The sequence below is a fragment of the Octopus bimaculoides genome, chromosome 10 (assembly GCF_001194135.2).
Source record: "Octopus bimaculoides isolate UCB-OBI-ISO-001 chromosome 10, ASM119413v2, whole genome shotgun sequence".
NCBI classification, from domain to species: domain Eukaryota; kingdom Metazoa; phylum Mollusca; class Cephalopoda; order Octopoda; family Octopodidae; genus Octopus; species Octopus bimaculoides.
Genome location: NC_068990.1, coordinates 84,347,058 through 84,370,236, shown reverse-complemented (window position 1 = coordinate 84,370,236; position 23,179 = coordinate 84,347,058). Strand labels below are relative to the sequence as shown.

At 37.7% G+C, this 23,179-nt stretch overlaps 1 protein-coding gene across 1 annotated transcript in view; it reads left to right on the top strand.

Annotated features, from left to right (window-relative positions):
• Window positions 1-23,121, top strand: part of LOC106871337 (snake venom 5'-nucleotidase) — a 57,554-nt gene extending 34,433 nt beyond the window's left edge. The window contains exons 4-9 of the mRNA XM_014917738.2: window positions 138-335; window positions 2,195-2,323; window positions 6,939-7,058; window positions 7,471-7,620; window positions 19,849-20,052; window positions 21,968-23,121. Of these exons, the coding sequence (XP_014773224.1) occupies window positions 138-335; window positions 2,195-2,323; window positions 6,939-7,058; window positions 7,471-7,620; window positions 19,849-20,052; window positions 21,968-22,170 (1,004 nt within the window). The 3' untranslated portion in view covers window positions 22,171-23,121. The remainder of the gene's footprint in view (window positions 1-137; window positions 336-2,194; window positions 2,324-6,938; window positions 7,059-7,470; window positions 7,621-19,848; window positions 20,053-21,967) is intronic.
• Window positions 23,122-23,179: the final 58 nt, after the last annotated feature.

The window sequence follows — 23,179 nt, the reverse complement described above, 5'->3', positions numbered from 1 at the left end:
GGAATGTCTGTGATCAAATGTCTCCTCGATTTGGTTGGTACAAGGAGACTTGTAAGCATAAGCAAATGGCACAAAACAACAGTAAAGCATGACGTGATAGCTACGTAGTCTTTCATGTTTTCTTTACATCTGTTTAGGCGATCCACCATCAATTGAGAAACCTGAAGGGAGCTACCCAGAAGTTATTACACAGAAGGACGGTGAAAAAGCCCTGGTTGTCCAAGAATTCGCTTTCGGAAAATATCTAGGATACTTAAGAGTTGAATTTGATTCGAAAGGTCGAGTTAAATCTTGGAGTGGAAATCCAATACTGTTGAATAATAGCGTAGAACAAGGTAAGTTTTTCTTATGGTACATATCTGAGAATTTACTCCACCCTAATCATATAAGGAAACAAGAAACTGAGGTACATTCAATAATTACCTATTGTTCTCCTATTTTGTACATAACCAGGGGAAATATTTGATACACAATTAATTAAAAGGTTTACAAATACAAACAAACAAACAAAAAAAAGAATATTTTTCTCTACATAAATAGTGATCAGTTTTATGATATCGGGTCCCCGTCGACCAGGACTAATCATATGTCTCCACTGCAAGTGTAAACTTGAGGGAGGTTTTCTATTTTGGTAGACTACCCGTTTCCTAAGCATTCAGGTCTCCCCGTATCAAATTCATCGCTATGCAGGACCGATGAAGTTTATATATATATATATATATATATATATATTCATGCACACATAAATTCATTCATAATTACATACACAGAGAGATGGAGAGACACATATGTTCCCTTAATTGCAAATGTAAAACACAAGCTGTATTCTATCAAACGACTGCTCACTCTAGCTTCCAGAGTTTATCCTATGCTAAGTTCTATAATGGTATGCGTGATGGCCCCTTCAAATACCTAAGATTAATACCATTGTTTTATTTAGCTACCCCTATATGAAGAGTATCATTAAACGAGTTCAATACCGGGAGCCTAAATTCAGTTGTAAATGTCGAGACCTAGGATCCTGTCCACTTGACTAACAATGTATAATTAAATCTGTCATATACGAGGCCGAAGTTACTGTAGCGCTAGGTGATAATACAACAGATAAGAAGACAGACAGACAGAAAGATAAATAGATAGATAGATAGATAGATAGATAGATAGATAGATAGATAGATAGATAGACACACACACACAAACACACATATATATATATATATGTATATGTATAAATATATGTTGGACCAGTGAACTCAACACGTTATTTTCATTCTCTATTTATTTCCTCTTATTCCTTTCTGCCGAAGAGCGTAGGCTCAAAACGTAAAAGACTTTTCTATTTTTCCCGAGCGTCAAGCTAATACACTTGCTTGTTGTTCCTACAGTTGTCTTCGTCTTTGTTTTTCTATAAATTTGAACTATATATATATATATACATACACACATATACACACACACACATATTCATATATAAATATACGTGCATACACATACAAATGTATGTATATATAAATTTATATACATACACATATGTACTTATGTAAGTATATATGTACGTACGTACGTAAGTACGTACGTATGTATGTATGTATGTATGTATGTATGTATAAGGAACAACGCAGTAGCTTCCCTTTGAAACGTCTTATTTTAAAGAGACAAACAACTAAGTTGAAATTTAACATTTTTATTAAAGATTTTTCATATTTCCTGATTAGTACTTTATTGAAAAGAATAATGAATCTCTTATATTTTTGGCCGTGTAACGTACTGCATGTTATATTTTTCATGTGTTTTGATGATATAAAACAAGGAATATTTAGTTTCGATGGAATGACACGGATACCGGCTCATTTTGGGATCAAATTGTAAAGAAAAGCAGAAAAAACAACAGTGAATGGAAACTGGAAATAATGTAAATAAAATGGCAGGAAAAAAGAAAAAAGAACGATACAGAGAAAAAGAGATAAAGAAAAAAAGAAAGAGAGAGAGAGAGAGAGAGAGAGAGAGAGAGAGAGAGAGAGAGAGAGAGAGAGAGAGAGAGAGAGAGAGAGAGGGAGAGAGAGATTGGAAAAGTGTCGAAACGTCAAACTGATGAATTTATAAAAGTTATTGTCACAAACCAAACATAAAGGACTAATAAGACAATTTCGACAATGATTAAACTTCAATATATTTGTACGTATTTCTTCTTCAGATCCAGACATCCTTTCGAAGATGGAACCATTTATGAATTCAATAGAGCCGTCGATGAAAACTGTTATCGGTCAAAGTAGCGTGCTTCTCCTTGGCAGTAACTTGTGTCGTAAGGAGGAATGTAATTTAGGTAAGTCTGCCTTTGTTTTCATTACTACTGTTGTTTGTCCTTCACAGGCACAGTCCATGAGGTGATACTCTTTTCTATTCTAGGCACAAGGCCCGAAATTTTGGAGGAGGGAGCCAGTCGATTAGATCGACCCCAGTACGCAACTTGCACTTAATTTATCGACCCCAAAAAGATGAAAGACGAAGTCGATCTCGGTGAAATTTGAGCTCAGAACATAAAGACAGACGAAATACCGCTAAGCATTTCGACCGGCGTGCTAACGTTTCTTATTTCTTTATTGCCCACAAGGGGCTAAACATAGAGGGAACAAATAAGGACAGACGAAAGGGTTAAGTCGATTACATCGACCCCAGTGCGTAACTGGTACTTAATTTATCGACCCCGAAAGGATAAAACGCAAAGTCGACCTCGGCGGAATTTGAACTCAGAACGTAATGGCAGACGAAATACCGCTAAGCATTTCGCCCGGCGTGCTAACCATTCTGCCAGCTCGCCACCTTAGTCCATGCAGTGATATTAACATTGAGTGGTGGTTATACTGTCGTATTCGTCAATACTTGCAGTGTCGGTTTCGCTATCTGACGGTGCTGAGTTTGTGAACTACATTGATGGACTTTTCAGTTATAATCTGTTATTTTTCAGAACCGGTTTTTGTACTGGCTTCGTTTATCTTGCAATGCTGGGCTCACTACCTAACAACGCTAGGTTTGTTACCTCGCAATACTGGAGGTCGTTATTTTGTAACGCTGGGTTGGTTAGCCTACACTGCTGGGTTCATTGTCTCGCAGCTTGTTACTATGCAATGCTAGGTTTGTTACCTTGTAGTGCTGCTTTCATTATCTCAGGATACCTGTGAGCTTCTTAGCTTGCATTCTGGTCTCAATCCACTGACTGGAAATGCTGTCTTTTGACACACTGAAAATCTATTCGGTGGACTATATTTCTATTATCTGCTTAACGCCAGTGGAACCGGAAATAGCATTAGTTACCACTTTTAAGACATTAACACATAATGTTCAAGCAAAAGAAACAGACACAGAGGCATGGCCTGTGTTTATGAACTTTGTTATCGGGTGGGTCCGGAATCTATTTCTCTACGCAGCAAATTGAGTGAGTGTCTACAAGATACATAACCTCGGTTTGACCCATGCCCTGTGAGTGAGATTGGAAAAACGGAACCAAAGAAATTTGTCGGATAGACTGTATCTGTTTATGGCAAGCAGACTTAATAAAGTCGCCTCGTTTAACCCCACAATCACAACTAGCACAACTAGCACCTGACCGCCTGTAGCAGAGTCCACTCTGTTGCCAACATTTGAACCCGAGTCGAAAGCCTTGCAAAACGGTGGCGAACCCTGCTGTACTCTTTCACCACAACTTTCTCTCACTCTTACTTCCTGTTTCTGATGTGCCTGTAATTCAAAGGGCCAGCCTTGTCACACTGTGTAACGCTGAATATCCCCGAGGACTACGTTAAGGGTACACGTGCCTGTGGAGTGCTCAGCCACTTGCACGTTAATTTTACAAGCAGGCTGTTCCGTTGATCGGACCAACTGGAACCCTCGACGTCGTAAGCGACGGAGTGCCAACAACAACAGTTATGGCGAAGGGGTTTGAATATCCAAAACTTGAGTCGGCTGTCCGAAAGCTTCTAAACTTGGCCACCAGTCTTCATTTATTCAAGGAAAGCAACTTAAGTCAAAATAACGTTGCTGTACTTCACACTGTGTTTATTCTTTTGGCCACTGGAATGAATTGTTCTCCACTGAACTAGTTCCATGCCTGTTCTAACTACTTACTCATCTAACCGCATTATTCACTTATTCCACCCCCAGAAACTTAACTGGCGAGAATTCCCACCCTACCCATATTTTACGAACGAATCACCTATCTAAATAGAGCCATATAAATATAGATTGTGAGAGTGTCAAAACAAACTTTTTCTCTTGAATAAATTTAATGAAAATAAAATAAATTTCTAAATTTGCTGTTTTAGAACTTGTTGATAATTCAAGCAGAAAGTTGTTAAACTGGTTTCTAGAATATATTTTATGATAATGTACAGTTCCTTTGACACTTGTTTTTCGGCGGTCATGATAGATTTTTAATCCACTACACCGAACAAACTGAATATTTGAAGACCCGGTAGATAAATCTCTGTACGCTCGTTTTACCTGCTAGGTATGACATCTAAATATGCCTCAACGATTTCTTATCGTTAAAAATAGACCATTTCATGATGTAGTCTAGGTTTACTAATCATTTCATAGCGAAATTTTCATGATAGGAACAGTTTTGGTTAATATAGGTCGGCTCGAATGGGTATGACGAAGGGAGGAGATAATCAGCAACAACACCAGCAACAAAAGGTCGTTTGATGTCGGCATCAGAATTTTTTTTTTCGAATTGGCTTTACTCATTAATATATTACACTAGCATACCCGTGTCATCAAAAATGCCGACATTTTTTATTAATGATAGAAAATGGCGCATCACCAGAACGGGGAAACCATTGGTACATGTCAGCAATCTAGTAAATATATGTATACACACAAAATTGAAGCACTTGAAGAATCAGATACGGTTGTAACGTCTCGGTTGAAAATATCCTCCACATAATGCATGAGTGCGTTAACCATTAATATTATAGGTCATTGTGATTCAGAAGTTGATTGACTTTTTCCGGACTACAACGATCCGTTGGGCCAGCCTCTAGCTCTCGCTTTCGCTACATTGAAATACTCAAGTTCAAATACTTGAGTCCATGCGTAAGGCGGTGATCCATCACAGTAGCTTTTCCCGCGGGAAGAAACGAATTCAACATCTGCAAGTCAGCGAGTCACTTACCAATTTCCTTGTACCGATTGACATGCTATATGCGATACTTATTTATGGTTAGGTGAACTCAGCCTTCGCAATAAGCTATGCAGCTCGTCTATGAACACACGCAATACTAGCAATAGGATATGAATTATTGGTATCTTGGCTGAATTCTCAGTAAGCCTAATTAGTTGGCAAACAGTGTTATGGGTGCTATAATGCAAAAGAATTCTTTTATCATTTGTCGTTGCATTTCGTCGGGTCAACAGTCAGCGTTCAGATTCAATTTTACTTTCATTCAACCTTCTTATAAAATTAAAAGAATATATATATATTAAACTCAAACCCACTTTACTCGTCCTGTAACGTTGGTGAGATTTATTACCCATAGATGAATACCTCTTATCATTGAAAGTTAAGCAATTATCTCTGTTTATTTCACTACAGTATGGGTAATAAATGGGTAGATAGTCATCCACTTTGATATTATCTTTATTTTATGTATAATTGTTCTAAACCCATATTATAAACATGTTATACGTGTGCTGATGTGCATGTGACGCCCGCGTGAAAGTATGTGTGTGTGTGTGTGTGTGTGTGTGTGTGTGTGTGTGTGTGTGCGTGTTTATATGTGTGTACATATATACATAAATACATACATAGACACACACACACATATGTATATATATATATATATATATGTATAAATGACTTTCCCACACATCTAAGCAACAACGTTTCCATCACTCGCTTTTCCAAATGTCCTGAAAAGGGGATATAACCCCGAAATATGGAAACACAATGTAAAATTGCAATCTTTTTTTAAATTTAATTTTATTTTTATAGTTTACTTTGTACCTTCTCGCACTGTCCCGGCCTTACACAACAAACGTTTGTAAAAAAGTAAATCACATAATACGTCACCAAATGTACTCCATTTTAATGTGTGTGTGTGTGTGTGTGTGCATCTATATACATCCCCATTTAAACATGGATGTTCTGTTCGAATAAACTATACAGCAGAAAATATCATGATTAAAACTCATTGGCTTTTCGTGCAAAAGGCACTCTTGTTTATATTGCTAGCGGGAAATATATACTTGCTACCTCCACCACCGAGACCAGCAGACTACGTGATTTCAACCTTCCTGGGTCTTGTCAATGACGGACGCTTGATCGTTAGAGGTAGCAGTGACTCATCTACCTGCTAGCAATATATAGAATAACAGTGCCGGAAAAGGCGCTGTTGTTGCAATTGGCGATAGAGGCCGAATCAATACCGAGAGGTAATATTTATGCCCCATTTTCTTTGTATTAATACTGTCGCTAATATATATATATTTCTAGCAAGCTCACTGGTTAATTGCGACCCTAGCGCCTGTTTTCGCACTGTTGTTCTACATATCCCTAACGGGAAGATGAGTCGCTGCTATCTCTAACGTTTAGGCGTATCCGTCACTGTAGCTGTGTCTTTTCAGGTGATTGCAAGACGTATCTCGTTAAAATAATGTCTGTTCTGCAAGTTTTCTTCTCGGTATGTGTATATAAAAGCATCAAATTAAGGGATACAGCTTCGCTGTGTGTATGTGTGTGTGTGTGCGTGCGTGCGTGTGTGTGTGCATGTGTGTGTGTGTGTACATGCACACACACACATATATATATATACATGCATATACGGATATGTATGCATATATATTCCTATAATGCAAATGTATATGCACATATGTGTATGCATATATGTGTGTGTTTTGCATATATATAATGTTAATCATTGCATAGTGTTCTTTTCTTCTAGGAAACCTTGTGGCCGATTCCATGGTATTTTCGTACATAGACTTCTCTGGGGATGATGCATGGAGTTCAAATGCCATTTCGTTAGTAAATGGCGGTGCTGTCAGAACAGCTATTGAACCAGGTAATAGAAATATACTTATCAACCACGGACTCTTCTATTTTTAATTGTTTGAAATCCTCTTGTAAGGAAAGGGGTGGTTTTTAAAAAGTCTTGTCATTGAAATGTAGATTAAAAAAAAAAAAAAAGCAAATTTACATTTTGAACTTGAGAAATGTCTTGCATATTTTTTCTGAATCGCTTATAGATTGTATTTGTAAAGTGCAAGATAGCTGGTTGATATCTTTTTCTGAAAACACCAGCTTAGCGAGATTGTTACTTAGGCATTTACTCACAAAACGAAATGCACCAATTATTATAGGTAGAAACGCGAATTGATAATCAAATGTGCAATGTATGTTGTGTTGATATGCACACATTTTGTTTCATCTTCCTTTATAGATTGTTAATGTTTTGTCTGTTTCATTTACCGCAGGAAATATTACTTACGCACACATAGCCGAGGTTTTACCGTTTGAAAATGTTATTGACATCGTCGAAGCATCAGGAAAATTGCTCTTAGAAATACTTGAACACTCTGTGAAAGACTATAAACCAACAAATGGGAAATTCCTGCAGGTGTCAGGTCGGTATAAATCCTATAGTAAATTTTGGCTCAGTCTCTGAAATTATTATTATTATTATTATTAATATTATTTTTTTAAATGAAATGTGGTCCGTTGCCTTCTGCTGAACCGGGGTCATCCCTTGACTCTAGGGTCACAGCAGGTCCTCATCTCATGGAGAGTACACGGCGTAAAATGTGTGTGGAACCTAGCAACACTATTTTCTGAAGTTCTCCCACGTTAACACTGCAAGGGAGTTTGTTGAGCTGCTTATCAAGGCCCTTTTTAATTAGCCCTAACGCTCCAATCACCACTGGTGCTGTGCTGCTTTTCATTCCCCACATCTTGATCACTTTTATTTCGAGGTCTTTGTACTTAAATAACTTCTCAACTTCTTTAATGGACATATTTCTCTCTCGAGAATCAGTCCTTCCATTTCTGCTTTTAGTCCAGAGCTTTTGAGCCATTGTCGGCCTTTACTTAGACCCACACCTCTGTCAAGTCTTGCATGGTATTGGCCATGGAATGAATTTTCTCTTCATTTCTCCTTTAGTATATTTCGTAGTTCTGTTTTCATGTTGTTTTTGTCACTTTGACTACTTCTGCTGTGTTGTCATCTGAGATCAGTGTTTCAGTCTTGTTTGTATTTTGTCGCCTCGTTGTGTATAGAGAAAAGCGTTTTCTTCTTTCCTGTTGCTTTGCTACACGTAATAGCCGTCCACCAAATATCTTTCTAGTTCAACTGGTGGTATTTTATAGCAGTTCTCTATCGGTGTAAAGTCACGACCTCCTTCTGATCCGATCAGATATATCCTGTACGTTTCTGCTTTATAGGTGGGCGATGATTTCGGTACGCTAATAGTTTGCTGGTTTTCCTATCTAGGTTTCTTAATTCACTAATTTTCCAGTTTATTATGCTGAAGCTGTAATTTATGACTGGTATGGCTAGCGTGTTTATCTCTGTTATCTTATCTTTAGCATTAATTTCAGCGTTTAATATTAGTCTAGCTCTTCTGCAATTTTCTCTCCAAATTGTCGCTTTCATTTCTGTGTGCTATAGTTGCATTTTAGTTATTTCCTCTGTTAGAAGATAGCTTTATTGGCGACTGCGGTCTAATTCTCTAATTTCTGTATCTATGTCGAGTACAGTGTTTTCAGTTCTGATTAATTTGCCTCTTCTCGATGTAGCTTTGGCACATTCGCTTGTCCAACCCCATGCTCAGCCTGATGTCCTTGCTGAAACCATGGACTATTTTTTATGTTTTTCTGTCCAGTGACATTTTTAGTGAAAATTTTAAAGTCATCCATGCATAGAAGATGATTTACAGTTTGTCCATAGCATCTGTAACGCATGGTGGTTTCAGTTAACAATGACAGTGTAGCAAAACGGCGGTGCTCCAGTATGGCCACAGGGTTGAACTGAAGCTAAAAAAAGAAATATTTTATATATATATATATATAATATTTCTTTTTTTAGCTTCAGTATATATATATATATAAATATATACTGTTATATATATATATATTGTTATATATACATATATATACTGTCATATACATATTGTTATATATTGCTATATATATATATATATATATATATATATATATATATACATTTTTCTTCCAATCCTCCTCCATGCTACCCGTTGATACTTGCATTTATTGTCATCAAGTTCTAAGTTTATTCCAGTAAAATAGGGCGTCTTCCCTCTCCCCATGACTAACGTCGCACATTTATTTAAAGCACCAAATTCCATTCAAGTATCAAGTAGCACCCTTTTACTGTTTTTTTTTTAAACAAATGAATTGGTCTCTTCCAATAGCTTTGTTTGGAAAGTGAGCGTATGTTGACTTTTTTAAAGTGGAATCAATAAGGATATTAGCTAAAAAAAAATAACATACATAAAAGCAGCGAAATGGCAGAAAAGTGAGCATGCCGGACAAAAAGCTTAGCGGTATTTTGTTCGTCTTTACATTCTAAGTTCAAATTCCTCCGAGGTTGACTTTATCGTTCATCCCTTCGGGTCGATAAAATAAACACCTGTTGAAAACTGGGGTCGAGGAAATCAACTAGGTCCCTACCTCGAATGTCTGACCGTGTGCCTATAGCAGAAAAGATTCTTCTTCGTCTTCTTGTCATTATTTCTACTACTACTGCTATTTATTTCGTCCGTCTTCACGTTCTGAGTGCAAATTCCGTTGAGGTCGACTTTGCCTTTCATCCTTTCGGGGTCGATAAATTAAGTACCAGTTACGCACTGGGGTCGATGTAATCGACTATCCCCCTCACCCAAAATTTCAGGCCTTGTACCTTTAATAGAAAGGACTACTACTACTACTACTGCTGCTGCTGCTGCTGCTACTACTACTACTACTACTACTACTACTACTACTACTACTACTGCTGCTGCTGCTGCTGCTGCTGCTGCTGGTGCTACTACTACTACTACTACTACTACTACTACTACTACTACTACTGCGGCGGTGGCAGTGAGCTGGGAGAATCGTCAGCATGCCGGGCAAAATGCTTAGCGGTATATCGTCAATCTTTACGTTCTGAGTTCAAATTCCGCCGAGGTCAACTTTGCCTTTTATTCCTTTCGGGGCCGATAAAATAAGTACCAGTTAGACCCTGGGATCGGTGTAATCATTATCATTATTATTATTATTATTATTATTATTATTATTATTATTATTATTATCATTAAGCAGCGAGCTGGCAGAATCGTTAGCACGCCGGCGAAATGCTTAGCGGCATTTCGTCCGTCTTTATGTTCTGAGCTCAAATTCCGCCGAGGTCGATTTTGCCTTTCGTCCTTTCCGAGTCGATTAAATAAGTACCAGTTACGCACTGGGGTCGATGTAATCGACTTAATACCTTCCCCCAAATTTCAAATCATGTGCTTACAGTAGAAAGGATTATTGTTATTAAAGCAGCGAACTGGCGGAACCGTTAGCCCTCTGGACAAAATGCTTAGCGGTATTTCGCCTATCGCTACGTTTTGAGTTCAAATTCCGCCGAGGTCAACTTTGCCTTTCATCTTTTCGGGATCAATAAACAAAGTACCAGTTGAGTACTGGGGTAGATGTAATCAACCAGCCACCTCCTTCAAATTTCAGGCCTTGTGCCTTTAGTGGAAATGACTATTATTATTATTATTATTATTATTATTATTATTATTATTATTATTATTATCATTATTATTATTATTCAGTAGTTTTATTTTTATAGCGTGCTTTCACTTCACTACCGAGCGCAGCTCTGTGTGCCTTGGGTATGTGCTGTGGTTTGCTGTGATGTTCTTATGGTTACTGTATTGAAAGTTTTACGTAGGATGTGTGCAGTGCCCAGTAGTGCAATTTTCTCTATGTTATATATATTTGTAAGTCCTGGTGTTTTTGTTATGTATTTGTCTGAATATTTTTTTATTTTGAATAGAAGCCTGTCATGTGTGTGTGTGTGTGTGTGTGTGTGTGTGTGTGTGTGTGTTTGTGTTTGTCCCCCCCACCTCTGCTTGGCAACCGGTGTTTGTTTATATTTCCGCCGGTTATTGTACATAGTATATGGTGTGCAACTTGAGTGGTCCTAATGAATGGCAGCTGTGTAAAGTGTGGGCGATAAGAGGTTTTGATAGTGCAGTATCCGCTATTTTTTTTTATAGAGGAACGTGTGTTACGTTATTGCATGTCGACCATGTAGATACATTTTGAGTTCAGTTGCAGTCGCGGTCTACTCTGTCCTTTATCTTTCCAGGGTCGATAAAATAAAGTCTTAACTGGTCGGCAAAGGCAACTACTTATCTGGCGTCAGTGTAATCGATTAACTCTCGTCCCTCAAAATTACTGTCTTTGTGCCTAAGTTGTGAATTGGATTGGGTGAATGGTAAGATGAATGAATGGTACGATGGATAAATGGTAAAAGCATCGGACAAAATGACTTATGGGGGTTAGTTCCAGTTCTTTATGTTCAAATAACGTCATGATCAACTTTGTTTTTCATCTCTTCAGTTAGGTTGCTAATTCTCGAGAATTCAAAATTATTGAAAATTTTTTAAAATGGCGTATTAATATAGTTTTCCAATCTGAATCTCGGGAGATATTTTTCTATAACTTTTAAAAAATAGTTATAGAAGTTTGAAATTTGATAATTTTTAACCCAGTCAGAAAACAGGATCTGGAAGCTGTCATTTTGTGTGTGACGTGTTTTAATTTGAAACTAGATAAATCAAATTCTGCTTTACACATAACATATAATGCTTCATGACATTTTTTACCTTTTGGAATTTTCTGAAAATGTCTGTGAATTTGTATTCTACACACGGAAATTCATACGATTATGCAAAAACAACAACAAAAAAACTGGGTGGCGGGCGTGATTTAAGGCCTATTTGGCTGTTATTTTTAGCACATCTCTCAACCAGAGAACAAACAGCAGACGGGCAGAAGCAGCAGAACACAACGTAGAGTATATTTGTCAACACGTGCTATCTCGCAAACAAAAGAGTTCTCATGTTTGGCTTGTAACTATGGAAACAGACATGAATGTGTCTGTGGCTTACGATTGGTTAAAATTACCCAAAATTTTCAAAGTTTAAAAGATAATAACTTTTTATCTATTGATTCATTGCGAAAATGAATTTCAAAGCAGTGAGTAGCATATAAAACCATATCATTACACCGAATATGAAATCAATTCGAACAGGAATTGAAAAGATTGAAAATTGGCAGCCAAACTGAAAAGATCCAAAGACAAGTTTTCAGATCAATTAAATCGATTGCACCCCCACCTTCTCATCAATTTTTGACCTTGTACTTAATTTAAAAACAATTTTCATAATTATTTTGTTGACGACGACAATAATAAATGCTCATGATTTCATCATTTCAGAAAGATACTTCTTGTAAGACCATTCGGGCAACACATCTCGGTTGAGCCCAGTCTCTCCAAGGATTTGAACTCAACACGTCAGTTTTACACTATCACCGTTGTTTACAGTGGTGAGCTACTCTTGTTGTTGTTGTTGCTGTAGTCGTTGTCCTTGTCGCTATCCTCGTTGTTGTTTAATGTTACTTATGGTAGCATGCAGTGGATCTTACTGTTGCTGTCCGACGTTGCTTAGACTGCTGTGTTGTTGCTACTATTGACGCTGTTGTTGTTTAACCCTAGGCCACTGTTGATCAACAGCATCCCAAATGCAACCATCCCATCCTTTTTTGCAGCTACAGTGGGTACAAATATACATTAACCTTTGTGAGAGGACATTTTTCTCCGAGCTCCAGCAAACTGTGCGACCACACCTAGACTCCATATGTTTGGAGTGGGGGTCATTCGCTGGTTAGCCGCTCCCGTCAGTATCCCATCAACCTGTTGAGTTGTTTTGCATAACATGTTGACCACGGGCACATCGTAATTAAATTCTATAGTAGTAGTAGTAGTAGTAGTAGTAGTAGTAGTAGTAGTAGAGTTGCTCCTGTTGCGATTGTTGTGATACAATCAGTACCATGTCTTTTCTCTTAAGAGACTTAACGTCAATATAAATGAATGAAAAGCCTCTGTGTGATATAAGGGAATTCAGCGCCAGTCAACTGAATAAAGACTGCCTGTGGAATGCAAAGAAACAAAGCCGTTGACGCTGTTTTCAGCCAGAAATGGTGTCCGGTAACGGTAAATCTCGGGTACTGTGTCAAAGTAACACTATGCTCTAATGAATGTGTGTGTGTGCATATATATGTATGAATATATTTATATTCTTATATATACATATACACATTCATGTGTATGTATGTGTCTGTGTGTGTGTGTGTGTGTATGTAGGAAAAATACTGAGAAAAGCTTGAAAATGCGGCAAATTCTTACACATACACACATCACACCACACACACATGTATATATCTTTTGTGTAGTTAAAACAAATTTAACTTTTTAACATAAAGGGAAAATAGTTTTATTCTGTGTATTTATTTGTATGAAAATAAAAATGTAAAAAATATGTTTTCACAGAATAAATATTTTCGTATAATAGTTTAATTGAAAATATATTGGCGTACGTATTTATATGGTGAGTTTGGCATACATATAACACATATGACAAGGAGAGAAGGGAAAAAAAGGATCACATGTTACTTCAAGTCTTTTGTGTAGAAAAAGGTTTCAGTGTATATATTTTTGTGTGTTGCGGCTAAAAGAGGTTTTGTAATAGAAGAAAGAAGTTATATTTAACTGACCAGGCTCCGATTTACGCCGATATTCAACTTTTTAAAAATTTGGGGTAATTAGTCTGACAGAAACTATGTGGAGGCCCATCAGGGAGGTCGTTTTTGTCCTAGTTTAATTCTTTCGATAGCAACCTGACTGAAACCGACTCTGGCTCTGTAGTACAAATGTCTTGTTTTCATGAGTTTTTAATTAAAATCTTCCATCAAACCTTAGTCACAATTTATGTTCCTAACACCAGCTTAATGATAAATAAGTTATTTTACTAAATTCTTTGTTATATTTACAATTAATTCAAAGAAACAAAGCATCTCAAAATAAATACGGTAACAAAAGGGTTAATACCATTTCATAGCCATTAAGTGCCTTTCGTAGACTCTTTTCTGTTGCAAGCATTCGGGTCTGGTATTCGATGTGAAGATAAGTTTCTCTTCCTCCACCAATCTCAGATGCCTTTTAAAATGTTATGGGCGCTGCTCTTCCTTCCTTGAATAAGCTATAAAAAGATACCCTGAAGATTATGGTATTCACTTCGCCATGAAAATGATTGTATTAGTCTTTGATGATTCTTTCTTTAAAAAGACACTGGTTGTGGAGAAGCGAAAACTGAGTAGATCTCAAACTAATACATACCAGCTGATGTTGGTTAATTCTAATTCAGTTCTGGTTGTTCAGGCCTACGAACAAAGGTATTCCAAATACGATCATTCTGTCTTTCCACTTGAAACATTTTGGACTGCATTATCCTACAGTACCCTTTCTTTTTTAAGACAGTGGGATGTAATTTGAAGGATGTTTGGTCCTGTTTCTAGCAAGTGAGTCGACCACGTAGAGACTCAGTCAAGTTCTACGATTGATTTATTCATTAATACTCCTTCCTAGAAATTTGTGAAATCATTTTTTTCTTTCAGTGTGACCAGTAAAAGAATGGTGGACTTTTTGGGTCGTTAAAAAGGAAATCGTTTAAAACTACGAAGTGAGAACGATGGATGAACTCAGGCTCGCATTCACAAACCGATGCCATAAATACGTATAAGGCTGCGCATGAGAACTGAATTTTTTTCTTTATACAAACAATTTCTGACCATCGATAAAACAGAAACAAAATAACATCAACAACAAAAACAATCAACAAACAATAATCATATCTTTGCAGAAATATGATATAACGTCCAAAGTTATGTGAGAATAGGATATCATAGAACGTTTTATAAATGTTGATAATTAAAACTTGTTATCTTATAAAGACTGAATATTGTATTTCCTTATCAAGAAGCGTTTATTCTTCCCCTCCCATCACACAGGATATATCTTGTTGCTTTGTCAGAGGAGAAAAGTTGCCACTCAAGACATTTCGAGTGTCTCCGTGATTGGTGAAAGAGAGGGAAGGAGTTGATGAGGAGGGAGGAGTTAATTAGAATGAGGGAGTCAGTGGAAGGGAGGGAAAGAATTGATGAGAGACAGAGAGAGGGTTGATAAGAGGGAGGGAGTTGGTGAGAGGAAGGGAGTTGGTGAGAGGAAGGGAGTTGGTGAGAGGAAGGGAGTTGGTGAGAGGAAGGGAGGCAGTTTACCTCAAACTGAAGTGCTAATACAATAAAATGGCTTCCGCTAAAATCTCTCAACGTCCAGGTTGTTGTATTGAACAAGACGATGGATTAAGCCCTTCTGATTGGTTTCCACATAGCATCTGTCTACCAAATTCCACTCACAAATATTTGGTTAACACGAAGCCCCGGTACAAGACAATTGCCCAAGGTACTACATTGTGAAATCGAACTCTAAGTCACAGAGTTACGAAGTGAACTTCTTAAGCACACAGCCATGCCTTTATCTAGTGGATCTTGAGCAAACGCGTTCTCATTCTGCAAAAAATGTATAAATGTTTCACTTGGATGGCTTATCATTATTCAACAGCAACAAGTACATCACCAACATCATCGTCTTCAGCAACAATATTATCATCATCAGCATCACCAATAACAGCATCATCAACAACAACCACAACAACAATTCGTTGGCTGGTTTATTTTCTTATCTTGTTGTTGTGGTAATTTGGTATTAAGAGGAACTATTGTTACTGCTTATGATTTTCTTTTAATATTCCTTTCGAAATATCTGTATTTCGTTCTCCTTTGCAGAATCATTTGCGCGTCAGACAAAATATCCGCGATCTTTTGTTACGGCCTTCTATGTGTTCAAATTGTTGCGCCAAAGTCAACTTTTTTTTTCCGACAGCTTCTTCTCTCATCAATAAAAACGTGACATTGGGCCAATTTTAGGAATCAACATTCGTTTCTACATCTGTTAATATTTGGCTCTGCCTGTGGCTAAGACCGGGTGAGAACAGGTGAGCTGTCAGCATAACGATATCGCCGCCTGGTTGTTGTCATCGTTGCAGTTGCTACTGCTGCTTCTGTTGTTGCTGCTGCTGCTGCTGCTGCTGCTGCTGTTGTTACCATTGTTACAACTGTTGCTGCTGTTGTTGCTGTGCTATAACCCCAGTCCATCTTTAGCTGAGCCAATCTATGATCAAAGAGATATACTTTCCCTGGCTATCTCCACTCTTCCTCAAGTATCACATAGATAGGAGTACATAATCTAGTGAGACCATAATCTTTCAAGACTTTAGAAGTAAAACTTAAGGGACATTTGGCTTACTAGTTCTAGCAGATCGAATGATCAAGTAGAAGATCCCTCACAGTTTCAATCCCTGGTGAACCGCTTCACCTCACTTACATTCTTATATGTTACTGAGGAAGGGTTTGAATACCGAAACTTCTAGTTTTGCTTTTTTCCCCTAAAAATATAGAGTAGTCCTTTGCGTTATATGTCGCTGAGTGGTTAAGATGCCTTGTGATTTCGGATTCATTCTTATTACGTTACACCTTGGGCAGGTGTCTTCTACTATAACTCCGGCCCGACAAATGTCTTGAATTTGGTTGATAGAAACTGTGAGAAAGAAAGCTCGTCACATATACATACATACATACATACATACATACATACATACATACATACATAATTATATATATGTGTGCAGGTTTGTGCGTGTGCGTGTTTGTCATGCCTTAGCCTGGCAACCAGTGTTGGTTTGCTTACGTCCCCGTAACCTAGCGGTTAGGCAAAAGGAACGGATAGAATAAGTAGCAGACTTTAAAAGATAAGTCCTGGCGTCGATTTATTTGACTAAACCCTTCCAGGTGGTGCCCCAGTATGAGCGCAATCCAATGACTGAAGCAAGAACAAGGTAAAAGATAGCCTCTTCTCTATTTGTATTTTCTTCATCTGAGCTAAGTACGAGTAGTGTAAGCGATCAGTTTATAGCAAATCGAAGCAGCAACTGAGTTTCGAATCTCAGTTGAAGTTATTTCCTTCATTTCTTAAATCTTTTGTACCTTAGCAAAGACATGAACGCAACAATATCAGGGCAACGTTGTATATTTTGGCGAGTTTGTTTGGAGATGAAATATTTCTTGGTCAAGTTTTGTAGACGTACGCTTTTAACAATTAGGAGAAAAAAGGGCAAGATTTTGCATAGAGATGGCCCTCTATTTAAAATATCAGGGTTCGTACATTTACACCGCCATTGAATTGTACCTAAGCGCAAGAAATGCCCACTTCGACCATAAGTTGTAAACAGGTAAGCACAACGCTGGGATAAATTTTCACTGAAACTTGCAGCAACACTGCAAACATGTCATTTGTTTAGTTAGCCTACGCTATTGATTTATACTCCTTTCAGTGTAACGTGTAATTTTATGTTCAACGTTTCGTCCGAGCATGACTTACACTGTTGAGTTTAAATCATGAGTATAACTTACAGTGCTGAGTCGAACATCACCCATAAGTATAACTCGTACTACTGAGTTCAACAGCTCCTATGAGTATAACTTACAGTGTTGATGAGCCAACAAAGTAGACTGAATATGGTCACTTGACCTTCTCGAAATAGTAGCCAAATCTCCGTCAAATCATACCTCACCATCTGAAATAGAAAAGGGTACTCTGGATAATGTATCCCTTTCTTGATGCAAAACTAATGGGATAGTCACGGCTGGATTATCTTTTGATCATAGGTCTTCTCGATCGAGGCTGACTTGAGACCAAACATCAATACCATGTTAAATGATTCCACCTGGGAGTTCTGTAATTTGGCAGCGAGCTCGATAGTTTATTGTCAGAGAAACATTTTACTGAAGACTTTCTTATCACTAATATCTGAATATCTTACACCACAAACATCACACGCTACCAACACACTTCACATCACTGACACTGTCATACGCAACACTACCACAAACCACCAACACTACAACAGGCACCAAAACACGCCTCCACACTACCGACATATAATACACGCCACAAGCACTACCATATACGCCACCAACACTACTACTCAACACCAACATTAACAATTCTCTTCCAACACTAGAATACAACATCAATATTACGATACATACAGCCAAGACTACAGCACATGCCTCCAACATTACTGTATTATATAACAACATCATTACAACCACGCATTAAACCACGATGAATCTCAAGCAACATTCCAATACCTTTACTTTATCTTAACACCTGACTGTTGCGATATCTTGTTGCATATTTGAATGGCATTCAACACTTGGAAATGGTATTTTTTTTTCGCGTTCAAACCTTTTACCTTTGCTCTTCTCATAAACAAAGCTAGAGATTCGTGCTTTATCGTGATAGATTCCAGCTTTAACCTTTCATGCACTTGATGCATGTACATTTGTGTGTCTTTGTGCATATGTGCACGTGTGTTGGTATATATGCGTGTTCGTGTGTAAATGTTCTCTGTGTGTGTCTATGTTTCTCGCCCGCTCTGCAGCTACCAGGTAAAGTAACCATCTGTTTTGTACCGTAACCTATGTTCATCGGCGTTATAGGAAACTAGGAATACGAATAAGTCGAATAAGATATCCATGTAGTGGTGAATGTCTGTGTGCTCCTACGATGATGGTACCGGAAGGACTGTGTGTAAAATACGAAGCAACTATTACAAGCATTAATAGCATGTCGGGAGAAAGAGGGTTAGAGAAAGAGAAGGAGATAGGGAGAGTATATGTGTTTGTGTATGTGTCTGAAGGGCAAAACCCATGAATTTTTGTTGGATTTGGATATTTGTAGTGGGACTGAATACAGGAATCATGTAATTCCGAATATATTACCTAACAGGACAATTCCTATAGCAGGGAAGATCTTTAGATAACGAGTGGTGGTGGCAAAGGATGTGAGAAGTAATCGGGAGAGGAGAGACACTTGGAGGAGATGTTTTGTAATGGTAATCAGTGAGCTGTGCCCACAACATAGTACTTTATTATAGTTAGGCAGGCCGCGTTGTTTGAGAGCCTGTACATAAGGATCGAACGTTTTACGTAAACAATGTGAATTAACTTTCAGAAGTTGTTCTTAATTTCTTCTCCCCTTAACAATTGCCATGAGGTTTTTGCTTTGCTTCTCTAGCTTTTGTATCTGAAGTCATCCCCAAAAATGTCGGAAAACAACCATTGATAGAAAAGGGTCTCAATCAACCGCTTGATATGTTAAAGAGTAACTTTAAGGAGATTTTTGGCTGCTACTTCTTGCAGGACTACGCAGAGGTTTCGACACGGACCCTCTTGTAACTAGTTGCGTTCATAAGATGATAGAGTGATGGTCAGAGAAATAGATACTTCATATGCCCCAACCATTGCTGCACTGTATTTGGCTTAAAGACAGATAGCTGCTTTGATTACAACGTATCTAACTCAATATAGCAGCAGCAGCAGCAGCAGCAGTAGTAGTAGTAGTAGTAGTAGTAGTAGTAGTAGTAGTAGTAGTAGTAGTAGTAGTAGTAGTAGTAGTAGTACACTGTAATTTTATTGAGCCGGCGGTTAAGTTGATTAAACAACTGCAATAAATAGCTACAAAAGATACATTTATTTATATTTATTTAGAATATTCCTAACTGTTATTGGGGGAAAGTAATTCACTTCATTTTTGTTTTTGCTCTTATTGTTTTTAACAGGAATAAAAGTAATCTATGATTTATCCAAACCTAACGGTCAGCGTATTGTCAGCGTGAAAGTTAGGTGTACCAAATGCCTTGTTCCAGCCTACGAGAATCTGCAGCTGAAGAAAATTTATAAAATTAGCCTCAACGATTTCTTAATTAATGGAGGAGACGGCTATTCAATGATAAAGAACAACATTAAAAACCGATTGATAACGGGTGAGTATGTGTTAACAGGTTTTGAATGCTTACATCAATATAAAATGATTGAACAAAAGAGGGCGGTATTTAGTTACGGTCCATGTGCGCCGGGTTCAAATTCGCCCGTAAGTTTCTTACTCCCAAACTACAGCCAATCCTTTCTGTCGTTTGTGAAAAGGTTCTCTACCGACTTTGCAGATTCTCCTGTCTCCCATTTCTCACGTGGACAAATTCCCTGTATTTGCTACTCACTTGCCTTCCAACTCCTCACTAAATAAATATGATCCGAAACTATCATCAATAGTTTGAGTGGCTGTGTGGTAAGTAGCTTGCTTACCAACCACGTGGTTCCGGGCTCAGTCCCACTGCGTGGCACCTTGGGCAAGTGTCTTCTACTATAGCCTCGGGCCAACCAAAGCCTTGTGAATGGATTTGGTAGACGGAAACTAAAAGAAGCCTGTCGTATATATGTATGTGTGTGTGTGTGTGTATGTTTGCGTGTCTGTATTTGTCCCCCCCCCCCCAACATCGCTTGACAACCAATGCTGGTGTCAAAAGAGACCGATAGAATAAGTACTAGGCTTACAAATAATAAGTCCTGCGGTCGATTTGCTCGACTAAAGGCGGTGCTCCAGCATGGCCACAGTCAAATGACTGAAACAAGAGTAAGATATACACGTCTAATATAGAAGTAATCTGGTACCTTGAAACCAACAAGGACACTGGCCCGGACACTATATCTCCCGTTACTTGAGATACGGCGTTTTGAAGAAGGAAGGGCTGGAAATACTGGGGATGGTAATACGATGGTAAAACAGGGGATGGTAAAACGATGGTAAAACCGGGGATGGTAATACGATGTAAAAGACGACGGAAGGAACGAGTAAGTAGATAGTACCTAAGCAGAATAAACCGAGACCAACCAATTTTGAGGAGTTGATGCTGTAGTGTTATAGATATAAAACAGGCTTATGATCGCAAGCTTAAACACACGGCAAGGTATCTTTACAGAGTTTATAGAATGAGTCAGAGAGAACTCCTTTAGTACACATTGCCATGGTACGATCTAGGAGGAGGCACAGATCCCAAAGACGAGAGACTGAAGGAATCCATAAGGCCGCCAGTTTTACTATGTGATTCATATGTGTGTGTGTGTGTGTGTGTGTGTGTGTGTGTGTGGCTGGTGTACAGATCGTAGCAACTGATTTATACTGATTTTATTGACCCTCAGTAACAGTAAAAGAAAAGCCGGTCTTGGTTGGATTTGATATTTGGAACGTAAAGCTGGTGTGTTTTTAACTGGAGCATTTTATGCGGTTCGTAATCAGTTTCGTCAATTTCAATCAAGAAAAGAAATAATTTATTCTCAAACGCAGGATAATGCTAATATAATAGCACGAACAGGATAAAGTATCCATATATTGCAGTAAAATTTGTCAGCAGCCAGCTATGAGACCCTGTGATTATGCTCACGGCTGGCCGTTGACAAATTTTTCTGCAATATACGGATAGTTTATCCTGTTCATGCAATTATATTAGCATTATCCTGCGTTTGAGAATAAATTATTTCCTTATCTGTATCTTTCTATACATCTCAACGCCTCTAAAGCAAACTTTGTTTGTTTATCTTCATCGTAATAAAAGAAAGTTTCTGATTTTGGCAGTAGGATTACAAATTTGAGAATAAATGGTTGACAAAATGTGTATTAGATCGTCCGACAGTAATTAGGAGGCACTTTATTTCCTTTTAATCCACGCAAGACTGAATAGTAAAAGAAGTTATCTAAACATGGCAGGTCATTTTGCCCGACGCTTTACAGTTTCTGCCAATCCTCCAATAGTCTCTGTCTATTTTGAATAAACATAAAATTCTTCTAATGACATCAGTCTTCGATGTCAAATATAATTGTATTTCATTCAATTTGTTCTTCAGGTATGGACGAGAACGAAATGCTAATTCATTACTTGAAGCACTGTTCACCGGTGTTCAACGGTATTGAAGGTCGTATAACCATGAAAAACGAAACCATAGTTGATGACAACGGAGCAACCACAAATCGAAAACTCAACATAAAAATTTGGATGATGATCATTATATCTGTTGCCTTAACAATGTTACATGAATCTCTAAATTAATACTCAATAGTTTTGTTATTGTTGTTGTTATTATTTGTTAATGTATGTCGTTATAATTGATTGTTTATTACTTTAATGTCGTTATTCTCAGTAATTGTTATTACTTCTGTTGTTGTTGTTGTTGTTGTTGTTATTGTTGTTTGATCTTCTGGTCAGCTCTGAATAAGTAAGCCCATATTCAGACGAATGCTAACCATTATCATTACGCCTAATTTTTTTTATAATGGTGAACATTGAACTATATTACCCAGTATGAACCATTTTAAGACAGAACAAGACGATACAACCCCTAGGTCAGTGTTTCTCAACCTATTTTCCCTCCGGCCGCACTATAACTTTCCAGAAAAATGTCTGCCCCACCGGTGGCTGGAAAACAACTTTATTTTCAATATTTCATAATTATATACTTTCCTTCAAGAAATATCCACACTAAAGAATTAGAATAGCTCTATACTGTAGCAAACAGACATCATACAGTATGCTTTACCGGAGGGATTAGTTTGGCTAAGCTGAGTATAGGTGTTGTACGCTTGCTATGACAAAAAATTTTCACAATTCTATGCTCCCCCACCACCACCACCAACAAAGGAAAACATTTAGATCCTACACTCTACCGCAATTTTCCCAGGACCTACAAGTAAGGTGTATGCCCCACGTTGGGAATCATTGCTCTAGGTGGTCATTCAATTAACTATAAATAACAGTAAAATTGCTACACCCTACCGTCTTTGAATACATTGATATAGTTCGGTGTTCACCACTCTTGAAAAGAAGACGTAGTAATCACTAAAAATATTGTTGTTGGTGTTATTCAATAACACGTTTTCTTCATTTTTGCATACATTTTCCGCACAATTAACCTTTATTTCCAGTTAAATATTTTATGTGCAACACGTGCATATGCGCACGTGCGTTTATCTACGTGGGCGCGTGTGTATGCATATAAACATTTATGTTTATATATATATATATATATATATATATATTACATATGTAATTATAAACGTAT